The sequence below is a fragment of the Nestor notabilis genome, unplaced genomic scaffold (genome assembly GCF_000696875.1).
Source record: "Nestor notabilis isolate BGI_N333 unplaced genomic scaffold, ASM69687v1 scaffold77, whole genome shotgun sequence".
Classification (NCBI taxonomy): Eukaryota; Metazoa; Chordata; class Aves; order Psittaciformes; family Psittacidae; genus Nestor; species Nestor notabilis.
The window spans coordinates 19,475-37,383 of NW_009937763.1; the positions used below are offsets into that span (position 1 = coordinate 19,475).

A 17,909-nucleotide genomic window follows, 5' to 3' on the forward strand; every position below is an offset into this window, starting at 1 on the left:
TGGCCTTGGAAAGGCTGGGTTAACAGCTGGACTTGATAACCTGGAAGGCCTTTTCCATCCTGAACAATCCTATGATTCTATGACTTAATTGGGAGTAAGGAGTTGTACTGACTCTAATGGCAACCTGGAACGCCTGGGTTGCTTGGGCTGGCAACATGCTGCTGCTTCATCACCTTATGGCGAGTGCTCAGGTACTCCTAAGCAATATTCAGGTATTACTATTGCTGTGGCTTTAGCTACAAACACTGTGCCTTTCCTGCACCTCTCTTCTTGGGGTTTCAAGAAAGACACTGAGCACAGCTCCCCAGAGCTCCTGTTTTGCAGTACAGCTGCTGACAAAGAGGTTCCCCCTTTTAACTCTAAAACGAAACATAAAAAAGGTCAGTAATTACCACATGCTGGAACGTCACAAAGCTCAGACTTAAAGTTCTCATCTAAGGTGAAGCACCACGGGGCATCCTTCTGGTTCCCTGGGTTGCGGCAGTAGGAGTGGCCCCCGTTGAGCTCGGGGTACCTGATGGCGGTGAAGGTGTGAGTGTGGGGGTACTGGGAGTTCCACGGCTGGCACTGCCGCCCCGACCGGGTCACGCTCACCGTGCCCCGGTAATCGACTCCCGTGCTGTTGTAGCATTTGTGATCTGGAAAACAATAAATGGCAACCATAGAATCACAGAGTGGTTTGTGTGGAAGGAACCCTTAAAGCTCCTCCAGCTCCAACCCCTGCCCCGGGCAGGGACACCTTCCACCAGAGCAGGTTGCTCCAAGCCCCTGTGTCCAACCTGGCCTTGAACACTGCCAGGGATGGGGCAGCCACAGCTTCTCTGGGCACCCTGTGCCAGCGCCTCAGCACCCTCACAGGGAAGAGCTTCTGCCTCAGAGCTCATCTCCCCTCTGGCAGGTTCAAGCCATTCCCCTTGTCCTGTCCCTACATCCCTTGTCCAAAGCCCCTCTCCAGGTCTCCTGGAGCCCCTTTAGGCACTGGAGCTGCTCTAAGGTGTCCCCTTGAGGAGCCTTCTCTTCTCCAGCTGCCCCAGCCCAGCTCTCTCAGCCTGGCTCCAGAGCAGAGCTGCTCCAGCCCTCGCAGCAGCTCCGGGGCCTCCTCTGGCCTCGCTCCAGCAGCTCCACGTCCCTCTTGTGCTGTTCCCCAGAGCTGGATCAGGGCTGCAGGGGGGGTCTCCCCAGAGCACAGCAGAGGGGCAGGATCCCCTCCCTGAGCTGCTGCTCACGCTCTGGGGGTGCACCCAACACACGGGGCGGTTCTGGGCTCAAACACACATGGATAATAACCCAAAGCCATGGCTGGTGGTGGCAGTGGCAAGGCAGACACTGCAGCACCCAGGGGTGATAAGCTGCTGGCATCCCCCAGCCCCAGCACACTGCTGCTGGCCCAGGGCCGGGAAGCCCGGGTTGGGAGCATGGGCTCCCAATTTGCTGCAGCTGTAACACTGGGCCTGCTTTGCATTCACATTCCTGGGAGGATTTAAAGCTTATGCTTCTGTAATGAAAACAGCTTATGCCAAGCGTTTTTAATATAAGATACACAAAAGAAGTAAAAACTACAGTGGGAACCTGAATTGCAGCCATTATTTTCATATGAAGGTGGAGAATTTGTGGGAGCCACGTTTTATATTTGACTACTCAGATGTATAAGGGTTGTGAACAGGCTGCAGCCCAGCCTGATCAAAGAGGGAGCTCAGCCAATGCCTGAAACTGGGCTGTATTAGGCAGGGACAACCATGGACCTGGCCCCTGTGAATGTTCCTCCTCCACCCCTGTACTGCACCCATCGTCTTGCTGGAGCACATTGGGCGGCTGTGGGGGGACAGGGAGGGTGCTGCTACTGATGCTCCTCAGTATTCAAATGCTCACACTGTCACTGTTTCCTGCTTTATACGAAACAGAAAAGACCTGAAACCAACAAAGAGGATTAGTGTGAGCCCATAGGCAGCTAAATTAAAAATGAAGAAGTATTTCTACCCACTTTGGACCATCTCGGGGAGAAGTGTGGGAATGAGGTGCTTTGAGAGCACAGTGTCTGTGAGCTTTCAAAGCCCAACTCCAGATCCAACACCGACCACAAGCCCTTACAGCCAACGTTTTCACAGTGGTATTTTATGCATAGAAGAAACAAGCAGTTTTGACTTACTTTTATTTATGGGATCTGCCATTGGAATCCCAATCCGGATACAATTGACTGCTTCGGGGCTATCCGGCTGGGGAAGATCTTCGCAGTTGGGCAGCTTTAATCTCATCAGAATCATGGGATTAGATCTTGCAAAAATATACTCTGTCTGACACAGGACATTCTCCAGAATTTCACATTCATCACGGCACAGGTCTCGGGGCTTGGGAGCTGAGGAAGTCTCATCACAGTAGGAAAAGCCGTAATGCCACAGCGAGGGGATAGCAAACTGGGAGCATTTATCCGACAAATGGCTGGAAGTGCCAATCATGGTGAAGGCAGCTGTAAAATATACAAAGGATTTCACTTAACCCGGTGGGAATTTTACCCCTGTGCTTTTGCTTTCCCAGTATAACCCTCACTTCCCGTTGTGACTATGGTTTTCAGATGGTCAGATGATGACTGGGCCTTCCACAAATACACAACGCTGATTACACTAGAAGTTAGTAATGATGCTGATTTCACTGACAGAAAATACATCTGGTTTTCAACACAGGGCTAATGTTAAGCACGTTACCAGAACCCCAAATTTAATCACACTCTTTTTCCCTCCAAAATAATTTATAATGGTCTGCAAAGTCATATAATATTTGGATGCCTTTTGTCCAACAGGTAAAAAACAAAGCTCCTGCAGGATGCAGCATGAACGTATGGGTACCTTCATGGAAGATCACGGAATCAGAGAGTGGTTTGTGTTGAAGGGACCTTAAATCTCCCCGTGCTCCAACCTCCTGCCACGGGCAGGGACACCTTCCACTAGAGCAGGTTGCTCCAAACCCCTGTGTCCAACCTGGCCTTGAACACTGCCAGGGATGGGGCAGCCACAGCTTCTCTGGGCACCCTGTGCCAGCGCCTCAGCACCCTCACAGGGAAGAGCTTCTGCCTCAGAGCTCATCTCAGTCTCCCCTCTGGCAGGTTCAAGCCATTCTCCTTGTCCTGTCCCTACAGGCCCTTGTCCAAAGCCCCTCTCCAGGTTTCTTGTAGATAACAGCTTTCCTACTATCCCTAATGACTTTTCAAACAAAGATGTAAGATTATAAACTCTTTGCTGTATAGAAACCATTGACCTTTCCTGTGAGTGGTGCAAAAGCCTTCTTTGCAATGCTGCCAGTGTTTGGAGACAAAGGAAGAACACTCTAGGGGGAAGAGAAATTAGGAGTATTCTGGCACCAAGGAAAGATAGATGAAGAATACAGAGAAGAAGATTACTGTGGCTAGGATTGGCCAAGGTTGATTCATATTAAAAAATACAGAAGTATCATGGTATCTATGAGGCCTCAGTTTGATTTCAGCACCCCCATCAGCACAGCATCTCCCACAAAATCCATGAAAAAATAGGTTCTTTACTGAGTCTAAAGGAAAACCGCTACCTGCTGGATTATTTATACACCTCTTCCAGCACCTAAATGATCTTAACTAGGTAAATATCGAGTAAGTCTGATCTCCTTTCACTTTTAAGATCTGCCTGGGTAACAGCAGCACAGGTAGCCTGGCTATGAGACTCCCAGAAGCTGTAAATACACAGTCCCTTCCCCTGGGAAAATCCTTTTCTGGTTTCCTTTGGGAGAGCTGGATGAGCAGAGCCATGCAGGCTGCTCAGACTGTCACTCTTCAGATGACTCCTGCCACTTACACTGCACAATGCAGGAGTCCTGGTGAGCTTTGTGCAGGGTTCATGGCAAGCGAGGATAAAGAACAAACAAGAGCAGTATTGCAGTTTATAAAATCTGGGAGGTATTTGGGGGAAAAGGCAGCTTTGTGGAGAAGCAGCAAGTGCATTTATTACCCACCTGTAATCTGATTTTCTATTTCCCCTTGCATATGCAGAGACTCCATGTAAATGGTTCGGTTTCCAATGAAGCGTGCACAGGCGATCCCCCTGTAGGGCTGGCAGAACCCGTCCTCCTCATACTCATCACTGAAATCAATCATAAACACAAAAGGGTGAAACACTTCACATGTGATCTGGCAACAAAATGGCACTCCGGGGAGTTGGCACTTGCATTATGAGGGGCTGATGTGAGGGGCTCTCTGCGTTTGTCTTGTGCTCTGCAATTCGTTCTGGGTGACGCTCCCCAGCGCAGGAGCCCACATGCTGCCTTCCCCTCCAGTGAGAGCCTGTGATAAGGGATTATATGGTCTTTAGGTAGTGCAGGGGGCACAGCATGGGCTTTGTGCCCTGCATGGTTTGAACCTTAAAGGATTCCCACACTGCTGCAGGTAGTTTTTAGCACCCCAAATGAGCCCAAAGTGAATATAACATTATATCCTTATATTCAACAAGATCTGGAATATAAAAAGCCATCAACTGCCTGGTAAAAACAGTTAATGGCACTTCAGATTGGCCAGAATATGTATTAATGTTACATGAAATGAATGCTTTTTGCATGAACGGGAAGGCTATATCCAGGAATTGTAGAATCCTGGAATGCTTTGTGTTGAAAGGCTCATCCAGTTCCAACCCCCTGCCACAGGCACAGACACCTTCCACTAGAGCAGGTTGCTTATACCCAGGGAAAACATAAACTGCCTGAAAACCAAAGATTTCTATTTCTTTAAAGCAGCTAATGTGCTGGTTTCTATTTTTGAACCAAACTTGTACTTCATATTGACAAACACAGCAGGAAGAGTCATGCTAGCAAGAGACAGAATTTAACGTGTATATAAAGAATCAAACCACTCCCAGCACTGATACCCTTGAAATAGGAAATGTTTCTTCAATCTTCCAGGAGTGTGGTAACAGTTATTGCTAAAACAGAACCAAAGCTAAGACAGGAGTTAAAGAGACAGATTTCTTTCATTAGGTGCTTTGTTTTATGCAATATAGGAGACATTTATTACATACACCCAGATGTGAAATTATTTGCCAATATTCTTCAAACAAAGCAAAGAAAGGAAATTACTAAACCTCTGAAGACCAGACCAGTCACTGCTGATTTGGAACAGATAATCACCAGTTACGTGCTGGCACACAACAGATAGCTTTATGGATGTTCTGAGGAGGGGTTTGCATACATGGTCACTGAAACATGCGTGAATCAGCCCTTTTGCTTTCAGAATCCAGTTGTAAATATTTGGGACCCATTTTCTGGAAAGAGACACCTTGGATCTGCTGACATGGAGATGCCTAATGAAAAGTTGCTAATAACTTCTTTGTTATTCATCCTGGCACCCACCCGAGACAGCTACTACACAGCTCTCAAATTGGGAAGAATGATACTGGAATAGCCCTGAGTATGACCACAGCTGGCAAGGCAACAGGTTACTTTCTTTGTGTGCTTTTCTTTTTGCAGAATTCATCCTCCCCCAGATGCCAAAAGCCTACAGTGGAATCAGACTATGCCTTAATAGGGAAAAATCAGAGCTTTTTTAATCAACTCTGCCATTAAGTTTAACAAAAGACACTTTCATCCCCTCCTGAAGACCTTGGCTGTGAGAGCTTGGAAATGCAAATTGCATTTAGCCTCTTTGAAGTCTCCCATTCATTGTGTGCATGGCTTAGAGGAAGCAGCCAGCCAGCAGCCGGGCTCCTCAGCACAGCAGCCGGGGAGAGCTAATGGGATTAGTGGGAAGAAGTGCCTGGATTGCCTTCCAGGACACCCCAAACATCTCCCGGCACTCCTGAGCTACCCACTCCAGAGCACTGTCCCTGAATTCACGCAGTGTTGTTTTCCAGCTCACAGGGAGAAGCCAGACTCCATGAATTAACTGCAGGAATTTATGGCTGTGAAGACAGCAGGGTGGGAAAGAGGGATGGTGGAGATGGAAACCTCCTTCCACAGACATCTCACATCAGTTGTGAAATCAATGGGAAGGGGTCCAGGCTTCACTGGGTGATGGTCCCAAGATGTTCCCAAGTACATAAAAAACTGGATTGCAAAAGTGCAACCTTCAAACTGCCAGTTAAACTTCATTAACTACAGCAATGGTAGGCTGAGATGCCTCACATAACAGATAGTATTCAGCCAACAAAGATACCCTGAGATATAATCAGAGACACAACCACATCCATGTGTTTCTGCATGGGGTCTGCTCTGGTGAGAGTATTTTTACTCTGTTGGTTCTTGAAAAGAAGACAAACCACCTGAAAACTGAGCCAAAACCCCACAGTAGCTCCTGAAGGCTCTGGAGGTCAATTCTCCATCTTCTCATCAATAAATATCCCAATAGGATATAATTTATTATTCATTTATTATTTACCATAACTTATTACAGAATTTAAGTCGGGGATTACACGTAGAAGCAACTGCTCTTGAAGGTGATCAAGCACTGCAATTTAAGGACACAACTAGATAGAGACAAAACAGAAGGAACATGATTAATGTATCAACAGAGCAAACCTCACTCAGAAACTCACCTTTCAACCAAAGAAGATTTAACCACAATAGCTGAACACAGCAAGGGCTGTGACTGAGCAGGGACATCAGTTTTCCTGGATGGAAATGCCCCAAGGAGCAGGATTTTGGAGACAGAAGAGAAGATTAAAGAGGAGAGCCTGGATCCCACCACCCCTGCCCCTGGAGCTGCATTCCAGCCTTGAATTCTCAGAGGTGTAACATGAGATTAGTAGCTCAACTGGAGCAGGCACTACTTGGAATTGTTTTGGAAATCAGCTCCAGAATGGGGCAGCAGGACAAATCAAATGAAAGGAACAGCAGCATCAGGGTAAGACAGAAGGAACCCCGAGACCAGGACATGATGATAAAGAAGGGGAGTACTGGGTTGAGGTTCATCTGTTGCTCCTGGCAGCTATCAGGATCTCAAAATAGCAGCTCCCACAATAGCTGTCCTGGTCGCAGGCTGGTGACAGGTCATTGTGGTGAAGTTACTGGGACGTGCTCATCAATGAACAAGTGGCCACATCTCACTCCCTGGCTCTATTTCCATATCCCCCTTCATCAGACAACATGGGTGACAGGAAATTCCCTCTTGCCTCTGCAACTCTTCATGATGGGATGATCTTCCAGGGAGACCTTATAACAGTCTTCCAGTGCCTAAAGGGGCCAGCCAACAAGAAACCTGGAGAGGGGCTTTGGACAAGGGCCTGTAGGGACAGGACAAGGGGAATGGCTTGAACCTGAACATCTCTGCTCACTAGACATTTCATCCAAAACCTGAGCCGTGGCCTGACACGGAGCCCACAACAGCACATGGAGCTCCTACAAGGCTTAAACACATTTCTCACCTCCAGCTGCCAACTGGCAGCCACTTCAGCAGCTTTGGCTTTAAAACACAGCTATCAGTTTCTTGGGATCAAGGTGGACATCAACAATTCCTTTCACATAGCTCACATTTTGCATACCTCACATGCTTTCATAAGCAAATCACAGCATCACTGCTCAAATGTGTATCATCTGCTTCATGGTCCTGATCCAAATCTACCCACAGCAAAAGGTTATAATAAGACATAAATCAAGCCCAATTCAGCAACTAATGTGTTAAAATTTACAGATAAGCATAAGACCTAATGAAATGGAAATCAATCAAGCCCACAGGCACTGCTGATTGGGAATGGACTTAATCACCTGTGCAAATTTTGTGCTGAGCTAGAGGAGAGCAGCCAGCAAGTGAAAACCTAAAGGGGCCAACAAGAAATGTGGAGAGGGGCTTTGGACAAGGGCCTGTAGGGACAGGACAAGGGGAATGGCTTTAACCTGCCAGAGGGGAGATTGAAATGAGCTCTGAGGCAGAAGCTCTTCCCTGTGAGGGTGCTGAGGCGCTGGCACAGGGTGCCCAGAGAAGCTGTGGCTGCCCCATCCCTGGCAGTGTTCAAGGCCAGGTTGGACACAGGGGCTTGGAGCAACCTGCTCTAGTGGAAGGTGGCCCCTGCCCGTGGCAGGGGTTGGAGCTGGAGGAGCTTTAAGGTCCCTTCCAACCCAAACCAGTCTGAGATTCTATGATGCCAGCTTGCAGGAATGTTGTGGTTTAATCCCAACTTCACTGCACAGGTTTTGGGGTTGGGGAGCTGCGCCTGGACCAAGTCCTGATTCTTCCACCCACGAAGCCCTGGTGACTGTTCAGTGAATGCTACACAAGGAAAAGGCAAGTGCTGGGGTTTAATGACTGACACGTGATACAGCACTGTGGTGTTTCAAGATTATTTCTTTTCAGATTCAGTTTCCACTCTGTTTTCTATTTGGCTCTTTAAATATTTCTAGCCTTGATGTTTACCTTGGAGCTTGCCCATTGCTTTAGATCCCGCTGCAGCTCCCCTGCGACAATACTTCTGGCTTCATGTAGTAATAACACCATGGATTAAACTTACACTAAACTCAGGTGTCTTTAAGTATCTGATTGCACAAAGTTTACAGAAGACTGAGTAAGAGCTTTGAAGGGTGTCCACACCAATTCACTCAAGTAATCTGACCTAAGCGAGAACCTGCATCAACATGGGATGTACTGGGCCTTTACACAGCCCAAACTTGAGCAGCATCTTTCTTTCTATGGATTTCAGAGGCTGCACAGAAAGATCAGTAATAAGGGACTTCGTGTCTTTCTGGGTACATCTGAATATAAGTAAGTGCCTGTGCGAGTACAAGGACACTGTCCTTCATGTGCAGTTTAAGATGGCAAAGGTCTCAGCAAGGGTCACCTACACAGAGCCAGGAGAGCCCAAGTCACAGCACACAGGAAAACTTGCAAACAACTGACAAAGAATTCACTGTCACCACTTGGGTTCATTTCCCTCCTTCAATTTTCATGTGGTTTGTGCTAGCAGTATTTCCATCTGTCAGCCCTGGGTCACCAGCAGCTTGTCACATACCGAAATGGTAACTGAATAATAAACCAGCCCTAAACCAAGGTGCATGTTCCTGCTTCTCCTCCTTCCCTTTGCTTCTCACCCAGACCCTCCCAATGGCTTTCTCAGCGTTACCTACTGCACAGCGAGTTCCTTCTCTTCTGTATGAGATACTCTCTTTCACTCCCCCTCCCAATATAAACATGAAAGAAAAAGAATGCTTCCAGCTCCACATGCATGGGGCCTATCAGGAGAGATGTCTTTATCTCCCCTGCTCATGGCCTGATGGCTCTGGTGAATGGAAAGGTTGATCTGCCTCCCAGCACATCCCCATGCAAACCATGTGAAGTAGTTTAGCCCAGTGGAAAAGCAGTAACAATCACTTTATAACTTGTTTCTCACCGGCTCACACTAACCCTGGAGGAGCTGCGTGGTACCCACCTCATCCAAACGCATCCCTACGCTCTTGTCTGAATGCAAACCATTTCTGCAAGGTTCTCCATCAAAGTCCACTCCCAACATCCTGACCTTTCTGTGTCAGTGTTTTGCTGAATTACCAGAAATTGCCCGAATCTAAACAATGTTCCCTGCAAATGTCAATGACAGGGGCAGGAACATGGATGAGCAAAGGCTTTGTAACCAGACTTGCACATGATCTCACTTACAAGCATTTAGTAAACTAATAAAAAATGTGATCCTTGTGAGATCACGTTGTATTTGTTTTTACAATAACCAATATATTAAAAATACATATTTCAATGTGGGTGTAATTGTGTGGTCATCTTACCACACCCCATGCATGGATTTCTTTCCTTCGTGTTTCATCCTTTCTTTTTTTTCTATTGCTTTAAGAAGGACTTGAATGAGAACCCAATGGAAAAGAATCATAAATTATTTCCAATTTATACCCAGAGGAGGCCCCGGAGCTGCTGCGAGGGCTGGAGCAGCTCTGCTCTGGAGCCAGGCTGAGAGAGCTGGGCAGGGGCAGCTGGAGAAGAGAAGGCTCCTCAAGGGGACACCTTAGAGCAGCTCCAGGGCCTAAAGGGGCTCCAGGAAACCTGGAGAGGGGCTTTGGGCAAGGGATGTAGGGACAGGACAAGGGGAATGGCTTGAAACTGCCAGAGGGGAGACTGAGATGAGCTCTGAGGCAGAAGCTCTTCCCTGTGAGGGTGCTGAGGTGCTGGCACAGGGTGCCCAGAGGAGCTGTGGCTGCCCCATCCCTGGCAGTGTTCAAGGGCAGGTTGGACACAGGGGCTTGGAGCAACCTGCTCTAGTGGAAGGTGTCCCTGCCCGTGGCAGGGGTTGGGACTGGAGGAGCTGTAAGGTCCCTTCCAACACAAACCACTCTGGGATTCTATGATAAATACAGGACTAATTCTGGTATCTTCAGCAAAAAACAAGCAAAGGCGAGGTGGAGGATGAGACAAGACAAAATCCCAAATGCTTTCAGTGTCCCAAGACCAGAGGCTCTCCCTCCTGATGCCTGATCCAACGCCAGCCTGCCAAGATACACACTTACCCTTAGGTCAGTTAGCTGGTTAGGTGGGATCATTGACTTACCATTACTCTGGTAAGCAAATCTCCAACTGACAGCAATGCAAACAGGGGAGTGTCCACCGAGGCACTGAGGGTTTAATATGGGCAGCATGGCAAAGGACGTCGTAACGCTCGTCGACAGAGCATGATGCCTGTGTACAGCCAGCACGGGATGACAGTGTCTGTGCAAAGCCAGAGACTCATTTACGAAGATTAACTGGTTTGAAGAGCAAAAGCAAATAAACAGTGTATTATCTCTGAGCTCTCCCAAGTGGAGCTGGAGTAGTTCTGGCTCCGCGTGAAGACTGTCCAGACGTTTCTTTCACCTTACAAAGTGAAAGGCAGTTTGTCTTCCTTTAAAAAACAACGTTCTCCCATAGCACTAAACTAGTCAGAGCTGTTTGTCTCAATAATTTATATCCAACAGCAGAGTACTGATGGGAAAACACAGCCAGCGGTGCCTCCTTCAGACAACCACGTGCTTTGTACACTGCTCTTCCAGGGAAAAACGGCTGCTGTCTGCAGCGGGACAAGAGAAGTGTGAGCAGAGAGCTCAGCTCCCGTCCCCCTGGCATGGAAAGTCCCATGTACAGCCAGGGATCCGCATGGTGCCTGGCGAGATTCCTGTGCCATCTCCAGAGCCGCATGAGAAGGGTCCTGCTCAACACCGAGTCAGGCACCTACAGATCTGCAGCTGGTGTTACGGAGGGTGTTGCATTACCATAGAAAGATGGACTGGTTTGTGTTGAAGGGACCTTAAACCTCCTCCAGCTCCAACCCCTGCCACGGGCAGGGTAACCTTCCACTGGAGCAGGTTGCTCCAAGCCCCTGTGTCCAACCTGGCCAGGGATGGGGCAGCCACAGCTTCTCTGGGCACCCTGTGCCAGCGCCTCAGCACCCTCACAGGGAAGAGCTTCTGCCTCAGAGCTCATCTCAATCTCCCCTCTGGCAGGTTCAAGCCATTCCCCTTGTCCTGTCCCTACAGGCCCTTGTCCAAAGCCCTTCTCCAGGTTTCTTGTACCTTTAGGTACTGGGAGCTGCTCTAAGGTCTCCCTTTATGGGAATTTAGTTAATGATGAATGCTGATAGCTGACAGCATGAAGGGAAGAAACATGCTATAGAAAACTCTGCTGTTAATTAAAAGGTGTATCAATAAATTACTTATATTATTACATATATCCACTACACCTTCTCTACATGCATTAATGCTACATAAATTATCTGTACATTGTTAAATAAATTGTATTTTTTTCTGTACTCCCGTTCCAGCTTCACACAGAATAAAGTGAAAGGAGTTTTTAACTTGGCATGTAGCCAAACAGATGAATAATACTCTGTCATTCTTTCCAAAGAGCAAAACCCAGTTGCTTGTACCTTGCTTTGAAACTGGGAACATATTGGTTCTGTTTCATGATAGTATTTCAGAAATGTAAGGGCTGCATTTTACTTTGCAGAAAGAAAAGAACTGCCCAGACTTGCATGTCACTGGGTGGTTTAAGGGAAACTTCTGTGCAATGTAAGCTCTGGGTGTTTTGACACCCCTGTAGAGTCACGGGGCAGTTTGGGTTTGAAGGGCTCACTAGAGCAGCACAGGCATAAAATTAACTAGGCTGTCCCTGCCATCATTAAATTTACAGAGTTCCACTGCACCACCAATACACCTAAGTGTTAATATTACTGTTATCAAGAATAATACCAATGAGCAAATATGATCTGCATAAGTAACCGCTTTACTTAGTTGCTATCTCACGTTCGAGATCAATAGGTGATTTAACATAAGATCATGGAATCCCAGACTGGTTTGTGTTGGAAGGGACCTTAAAGCTCCACCAGCTCCAACCCCTGCCACGGGCAGGGACCCCTTCCACTAGAGCAGGTTGCTCAAAGCCCCTGTGTCCAACCTGGCCTTGAACACTGCCAGGGATGGGGCAGCCACAGCTTCTCTGGGCACCCTGTGCCAGCGCCTCAGCACCCTCACAGGGAAGAGCTTCTGCCTCAGAGCTCATCTCAGTCTCCCCTCTGGCAGGTTCAAGCCATTCCCCTTGTCCTGTCCTTACATCCCTTGTCCAAAGCCCCTCTCCAGCTTTCTTGTGGGCCCCATGATGCCTGTGATCCAGAGATGGATAAAGCACCCAAAATGAATGTGAATTCGGGATGCTGTTTTACAGGTTTATCAGGCGGGATGGCACCAAGTGATCTCAGCCAGGGCTGAGGCCACATTATGGCCATTCTCTGCCAAAACTGGGACAGACACAATTGCCCGACCAAAACGTCTCACAACTCCCCAAACCGATGGGTGCGAGGGTTTCTCAGGCCTGTACCTCCCTGCGCTCCCTTCCCCCAGTCACTCCTCATTAGAGGATTTCGGTGCTGAAAGGAGGCAGGTTTGTGCAGAGACATAAACATCCCTGGTGAGAGCTGACTCTTGTTTTCTACTAACCTCATGTGGGCAGCGTGGCAGCACCCATGGCTTTGGGAGCTTCAGAAAATACATCTCTCATGCAATTAATCCTTTGGATGCTCCAAAGCAATTACTGTGTGTTTGTCATTGTCAGAAGGTTTTACAGCATCTCAATCAAAATGAGTCACTTCAGGGAAGCAAAAGCTGCTCAGAAAACCTCAGTAACGCTGGCCATGAGTCTGATCTAAATATTGACTAAATATTGATCTAAATAAATAAGTGAACTGGGATGTCAGCCCCTTTTTCTCCTCTTAAACACATTATAACAACCCCTTCCCTACCAAAGGCAATGCAGAGGCAATGGGCACCCCTGCACGCTTGCTCAGCAGCTGCAGCTGGTTAAGAAACAACCCTGGGAACAGGGTTTGGATCTTTCCTGGCAGATTTCTTACATCATTATTCAAGATGAACTGCAAATCATATGCTCGTAGTTATGGAACTGGCAGGAAACCGCCTGCACTTATGTTGTGTTTGACAAAGCTCTTTTAAGGTTACATTTGGAAGGTTGGTTGGTCCAAGTTTCTAGATGCAGAGGAGAAAAAACATGCCCTGTTTTTGAAGAGCAGTCAAGCGGGGTAAGATTACAAGTGCTAAACGTTGCCTCTTCTATCAAACCTTTGTACTGCACAGAAAAACACACCCCCTCCTCCTGGATTCCCTCATGGAGCTGCAATGATCTCACACACACGTTCCTTATCCACCTCTCATCAGGCATTAAGCTGCAGATAAGGAGGTTTTGATGGAGCGATCATCAGCTTCACCCCACAAACTGGCTGCAGCCGCTCTGCCCTGGGTGAGACCAGACCCACCTCTGCCCCACAGGGGCTCAGGCCACTGGTCTGATGGCCCTTGGGAGGGGATGGACAGGACCAGACCATACCACATCCAAATCCAAATCCACATTCGCCTCCAACACTGCGACCCTCAGGCACTGCACTGGGAAGCTGGACACAAGATCAGACACAGGCAAAGGGAAAAGGCTTCCTCCCAGCCCCATCCCACAGTTTTTTGTCCAAATCCCTAACAACTATGACCTTTTTGAACTCACATTTTACGAGCAGCATCGAAGAGTGCTCAAGCCCAACTGCTGCATCCCCACCAGCCACCCATGCCCAACCATCACAGCCCGGTGCAGCTCTGTTTGTACAAGTACACCAGAGCTGATGGAGCTCCTTAACCAAACACCTCATTGCTCTCATATGCACAAGAAGTATTTAAGTGACCTGTTTTACCGGGAAGCTGATATTCCCTGGGGACTGCTCTCCATCTATAGCATTGCCACAGGGGGGAGAACAACACAACGTTCTGCCTCTTGGCATCTGCCAGGAGGACATACATAGGAATACAAACAGGTCATATCACACATTCAGTCTCTAATCAGGTAAAAATGCCCAGTATTAAGGCATTTATTCATTATTTAATTAATCACATGAAGCTATGGAGGTTGTTTAGATTTCATTGAGCAATCGAATAAATTGCAATTACACTGTGCATCTCCTCCACAACTTTCCCTCTCCTCATAACACACAGAAAAGTGCACCTCTGTGATGTATTAAAAAAAGAAACCAAATATAAGTGAAATACAGTCGAGGTTCAGTCACCTTTCACATGGTCTGATCTGAACATTAGGGGCTTTATTCCCCCATATTGGGCTTTATTCCCACATATTTCACTGCTTCTTTAGAGGCACAACGGGGCCCCAGAGTGAGTGCTCATGCAACTGATCCCACACCAGAAGGTCTCTTTAGACCAGAAGTGTGGCATAACCAAGTTGTACTGCATAAGGAGCTGGGTTCTCCTAGGAGCACTGGTTTGAGCAAACAGCAGGGACAAGGGCACTTTGAACCCCTGGGATTAGAAGAGGGTGGAGTAATACCACGGTTTTAAGTAACACCTTTCTGTTTGCCTTACATTAAATCTCCTTTGTCAGGTGTCCTTTTCTTTTAAGGAGAAATGAACATTTTAAGTTTTCCCAGTTAGCATTGCTAATGGTTCCTGTCTCTCACAACTGCTTATTCACTGCTCACCACAGAAACTGCTCAAGTGTGCAGCAAAAGAGGCTTTGCCTTCTGCTGTATCACACACACCTTTGCAACAGGATAGTCAAGACTTCTGGAATACATAGCAAATAACACGCATGCATAAATGAGAACATCAAAACTGAAAACAGTTCATCTGAAGACAAATTTTTATGGTATTAATATGTAGAATATTTAAATAACATGAGAAATTATCTTCATTTTCAAGCTGCTTTTCCATTCTACGCACTTTTTTTCCCTTCTCTGCTATGGAAGGACATTCAAACTTCCCATTCTCCAGCAACATGTGTTAAAAACCTTGTTTATCCCATTAGAACTATTCCAGATTGTTCTTTGCCCAGGAGACATGACTTACAGAAAGCAACAACTCGCTCCTTCCTGGGCCTCCGGACACTGCAAACACAGTTTTAACTATTTCTACACTGATACAAAAACTTGCAAGCACCAAGAGTCAACGTTGAACACTGCAAAAAGAGCTTCAGAACGTCTGCAGCCCATTTTATCTCTCACTAACTCTTTCCTGCTTCACCTTATTTTCTGAAGTCACAGCTTTAGTTCTGCTCCTCCCTCCCCTCTCCTTCCTTCTAACATTTAATTTGTCTTCTGTGAGTCAACCAGGTCTTTCTTCTGGTGACCTAATATTTTAACCTTAAGCATGATGAAAAACAGACTTCACCAACGTGACACTTGTATTAAAAGTGAAACACATGCCTCAGCACAAGCTAATTAAAAATAATACATATAATGTTAGCTTGTTCAAACTATTATTTGACCAAAAATTTGCACCCATCAATAACTACTACAGTCCACAATTGCTACAAAAATAACAGTAACCACCATAAACTTAAACTTACTACAAAAATTAGCTCTGTTACTTCTGCTTTTATTTAACACGTGTTTTCACAGATGCTGCTGAGCTCTACCCAGAGCAATGCTGGAGCACATGGTGTGCATGAGGACTGCCTGAACCCGGGGCATGGATATTGGACTGCAGCAGACCAGCACCCCAGCATGAGCCCTGTACCCACTCAGCACCGCGCAGTGCAGTTACAGGTGTCAGTACTAATTCAGGTATCAATAATTAGTGTGAGCAGCAGCTCAGGGAGGGGATCCTGCCCCTCTGCTGCGCTCTGGGGAGACCCCCCCTGCAGCCCTGATCCAGCTCTGGGGAACAGCACAAGAGGGACGTGGAGCTGCTGGAGCGAGGCCAGAGGAGGCCCCGGAGCTGCTGCGAGGGCTGGAGCAGCTCTGCTCTGGAGCCAGGCTGAGAGAGCTGGGCTGGGGCAGCTGGAGAAGAGAAGGCTCCTGAAGGGGACACCTTAGAGCAGCTCCAGTGCCTAAAGGGGCTGCAGGAAACCTGGAGAGGGGCTTTGGACAAGGGATGTAGGGACAGGCCAAGGGGAATGGCTTGAACCTGCCAGAGGGGAGACTGAGATGAGATCTGAGGCAGAAGCTCTTCCCTGTGAGGGTGCTGAGGCGCTGGCACAGGGTGCCCAGAGAAGCTGTGGCTGCCCCATCCCTGGCAGTGTTCAAGGCCAGGTTGGACACAGGGGCTTGGAGCAACCTGCTCTAGTGGAAGGTGTCCCTGCCCGTGGCAGGGGTTGGAGCTGGGGGAGCTTTAAGGTCCTTTCCAACCCAAACTGAATTAGTTGCAGAGAACTAATTTTACAGTCATACAGGCTTGTTCCTCTCAGTGTGGTAACTCTTGCCTTGAAACGTAGATCTGTGGTTCCTCTGATGGGACAGGGGAGAGACCAGGCACTACGAAGTAAAGACAGTGGACAAAGAGCAACTACATAGAAAAAGATAATCTGGAATTTCACACTCCTTCAAAAAATCTATCAGAAAATGTATTTTTCTAAACAGCTCCCCTAGGAATTATGTCAAGGTAGGGATACAGGGTCCTTCTCCACTGACGAGCAGTCTGGGGGTTGTTGTATTTATGAGCATAATACTCATACTTGAGCTGGGGGTAGCTGGTAAGTCCAAAACCATTCTAAGCAGTTAGTCTTACTGAAATAGTTGGTCAGGTTTAACAACTGTGAAAACATTTAAAGTTCACATAACTTGCAGCTCCATCATAAATTCTGCTCCTGACAGACACACATAAATAGAGGCTCCTCAGCTGGGAATAGCCAGTCTGCTTTAAAGGTATAATGAGTTATAGTAAACCTAGAATGTCCTGTGAAAAGATGGCTTTCAAGATAAGAAACTCATTCTTAAGACAACAAACATGAGTGCAAATATGCTCCAGTGAAAATCAAGATCTGTCCATCCATTCTCCAAAGGTAACTGGATAAGGCACAGGGCACCGGTTCATTTCACCTCTCCACGCAGGCTGCACAGACCAGAGCAAAGCAATCGTGCTCCAGGAACTGGCTTGGGACCATATTTTGTCAGCCCTGAGAAGGATGCTTATTCTGCAAATCCTGATTTGAAGAAAGAACTGTGTAAAACCAGCAGCTTTCTCCTCTTAAATTGGCCAAGTCCCTTCTAAAACCTTTGTTGGTAGAAAAGAAGACAATCACTGCATTTTCCTCCTGTGACCCCAGGACAGTGACTATGCTGCACGCCTTCCTGCCTGTTCTCTGGCAGCAGCGTTAGAATTACTAAGTATATTCAGGCCTCCTTTGGCTTTGTTTTTGTTGTAGTAAATAAAGATGGAAACATATAATTTTGCAAGGCCGACCAGTTCCAAACACTACAAGCTTAAAGTGTTTGTCTGAGCAACTGAAAGAAAAGCCCAGTTTGTTTGCAGGAAGGTGTTTGTAGAAAACATACAAGATAAAAGATAATGCCACTTTGCAGCTCATTTACAGTGAGTAATTGTCATTCAAAGGTGGAAAAAACCCACTTACCTCCCTCCATAACCAGCACCATGTTTTTTATGATTCAAGTAGCAGAAGAAGGAAAAGTATAGAAATCCCAGAGTGGTTTTGGTTGGAAGGGAGC

At 47.2% G+C, this 17,909-nt stretch overlaps 1 protein-coding gene across 1 annotated transcript in view; it reads right to left on the reverse strand.

Moving 5' to 3' along the window:
- Positions 1-17,909, reverse strand: part of ROR1 (receptor tyrosine kinase-like orphan receptor 1) — a 61,601-nt gene that overhangs the window by 12,603 nt on the left and 31,089 nt on the right. Inside the window, exons 4-6 of the mRNA XM_010018994.1 lie at positions 3,973-4,100; positions 2,147-2,464; positions 393-638 (exon numbers count right to left, since the gene is read on the reverse strand). Coding sequence (XP_010017296.1) covers positions 393-638; positions 2,147-2,464; positions 3,973-4,100 — 692 coding nt within the window. The remainder of the gene's footprint in view (positions 1-392; positions 639-2,146; positions 2,465-3,972; positions 4,101-17,909) is intronic.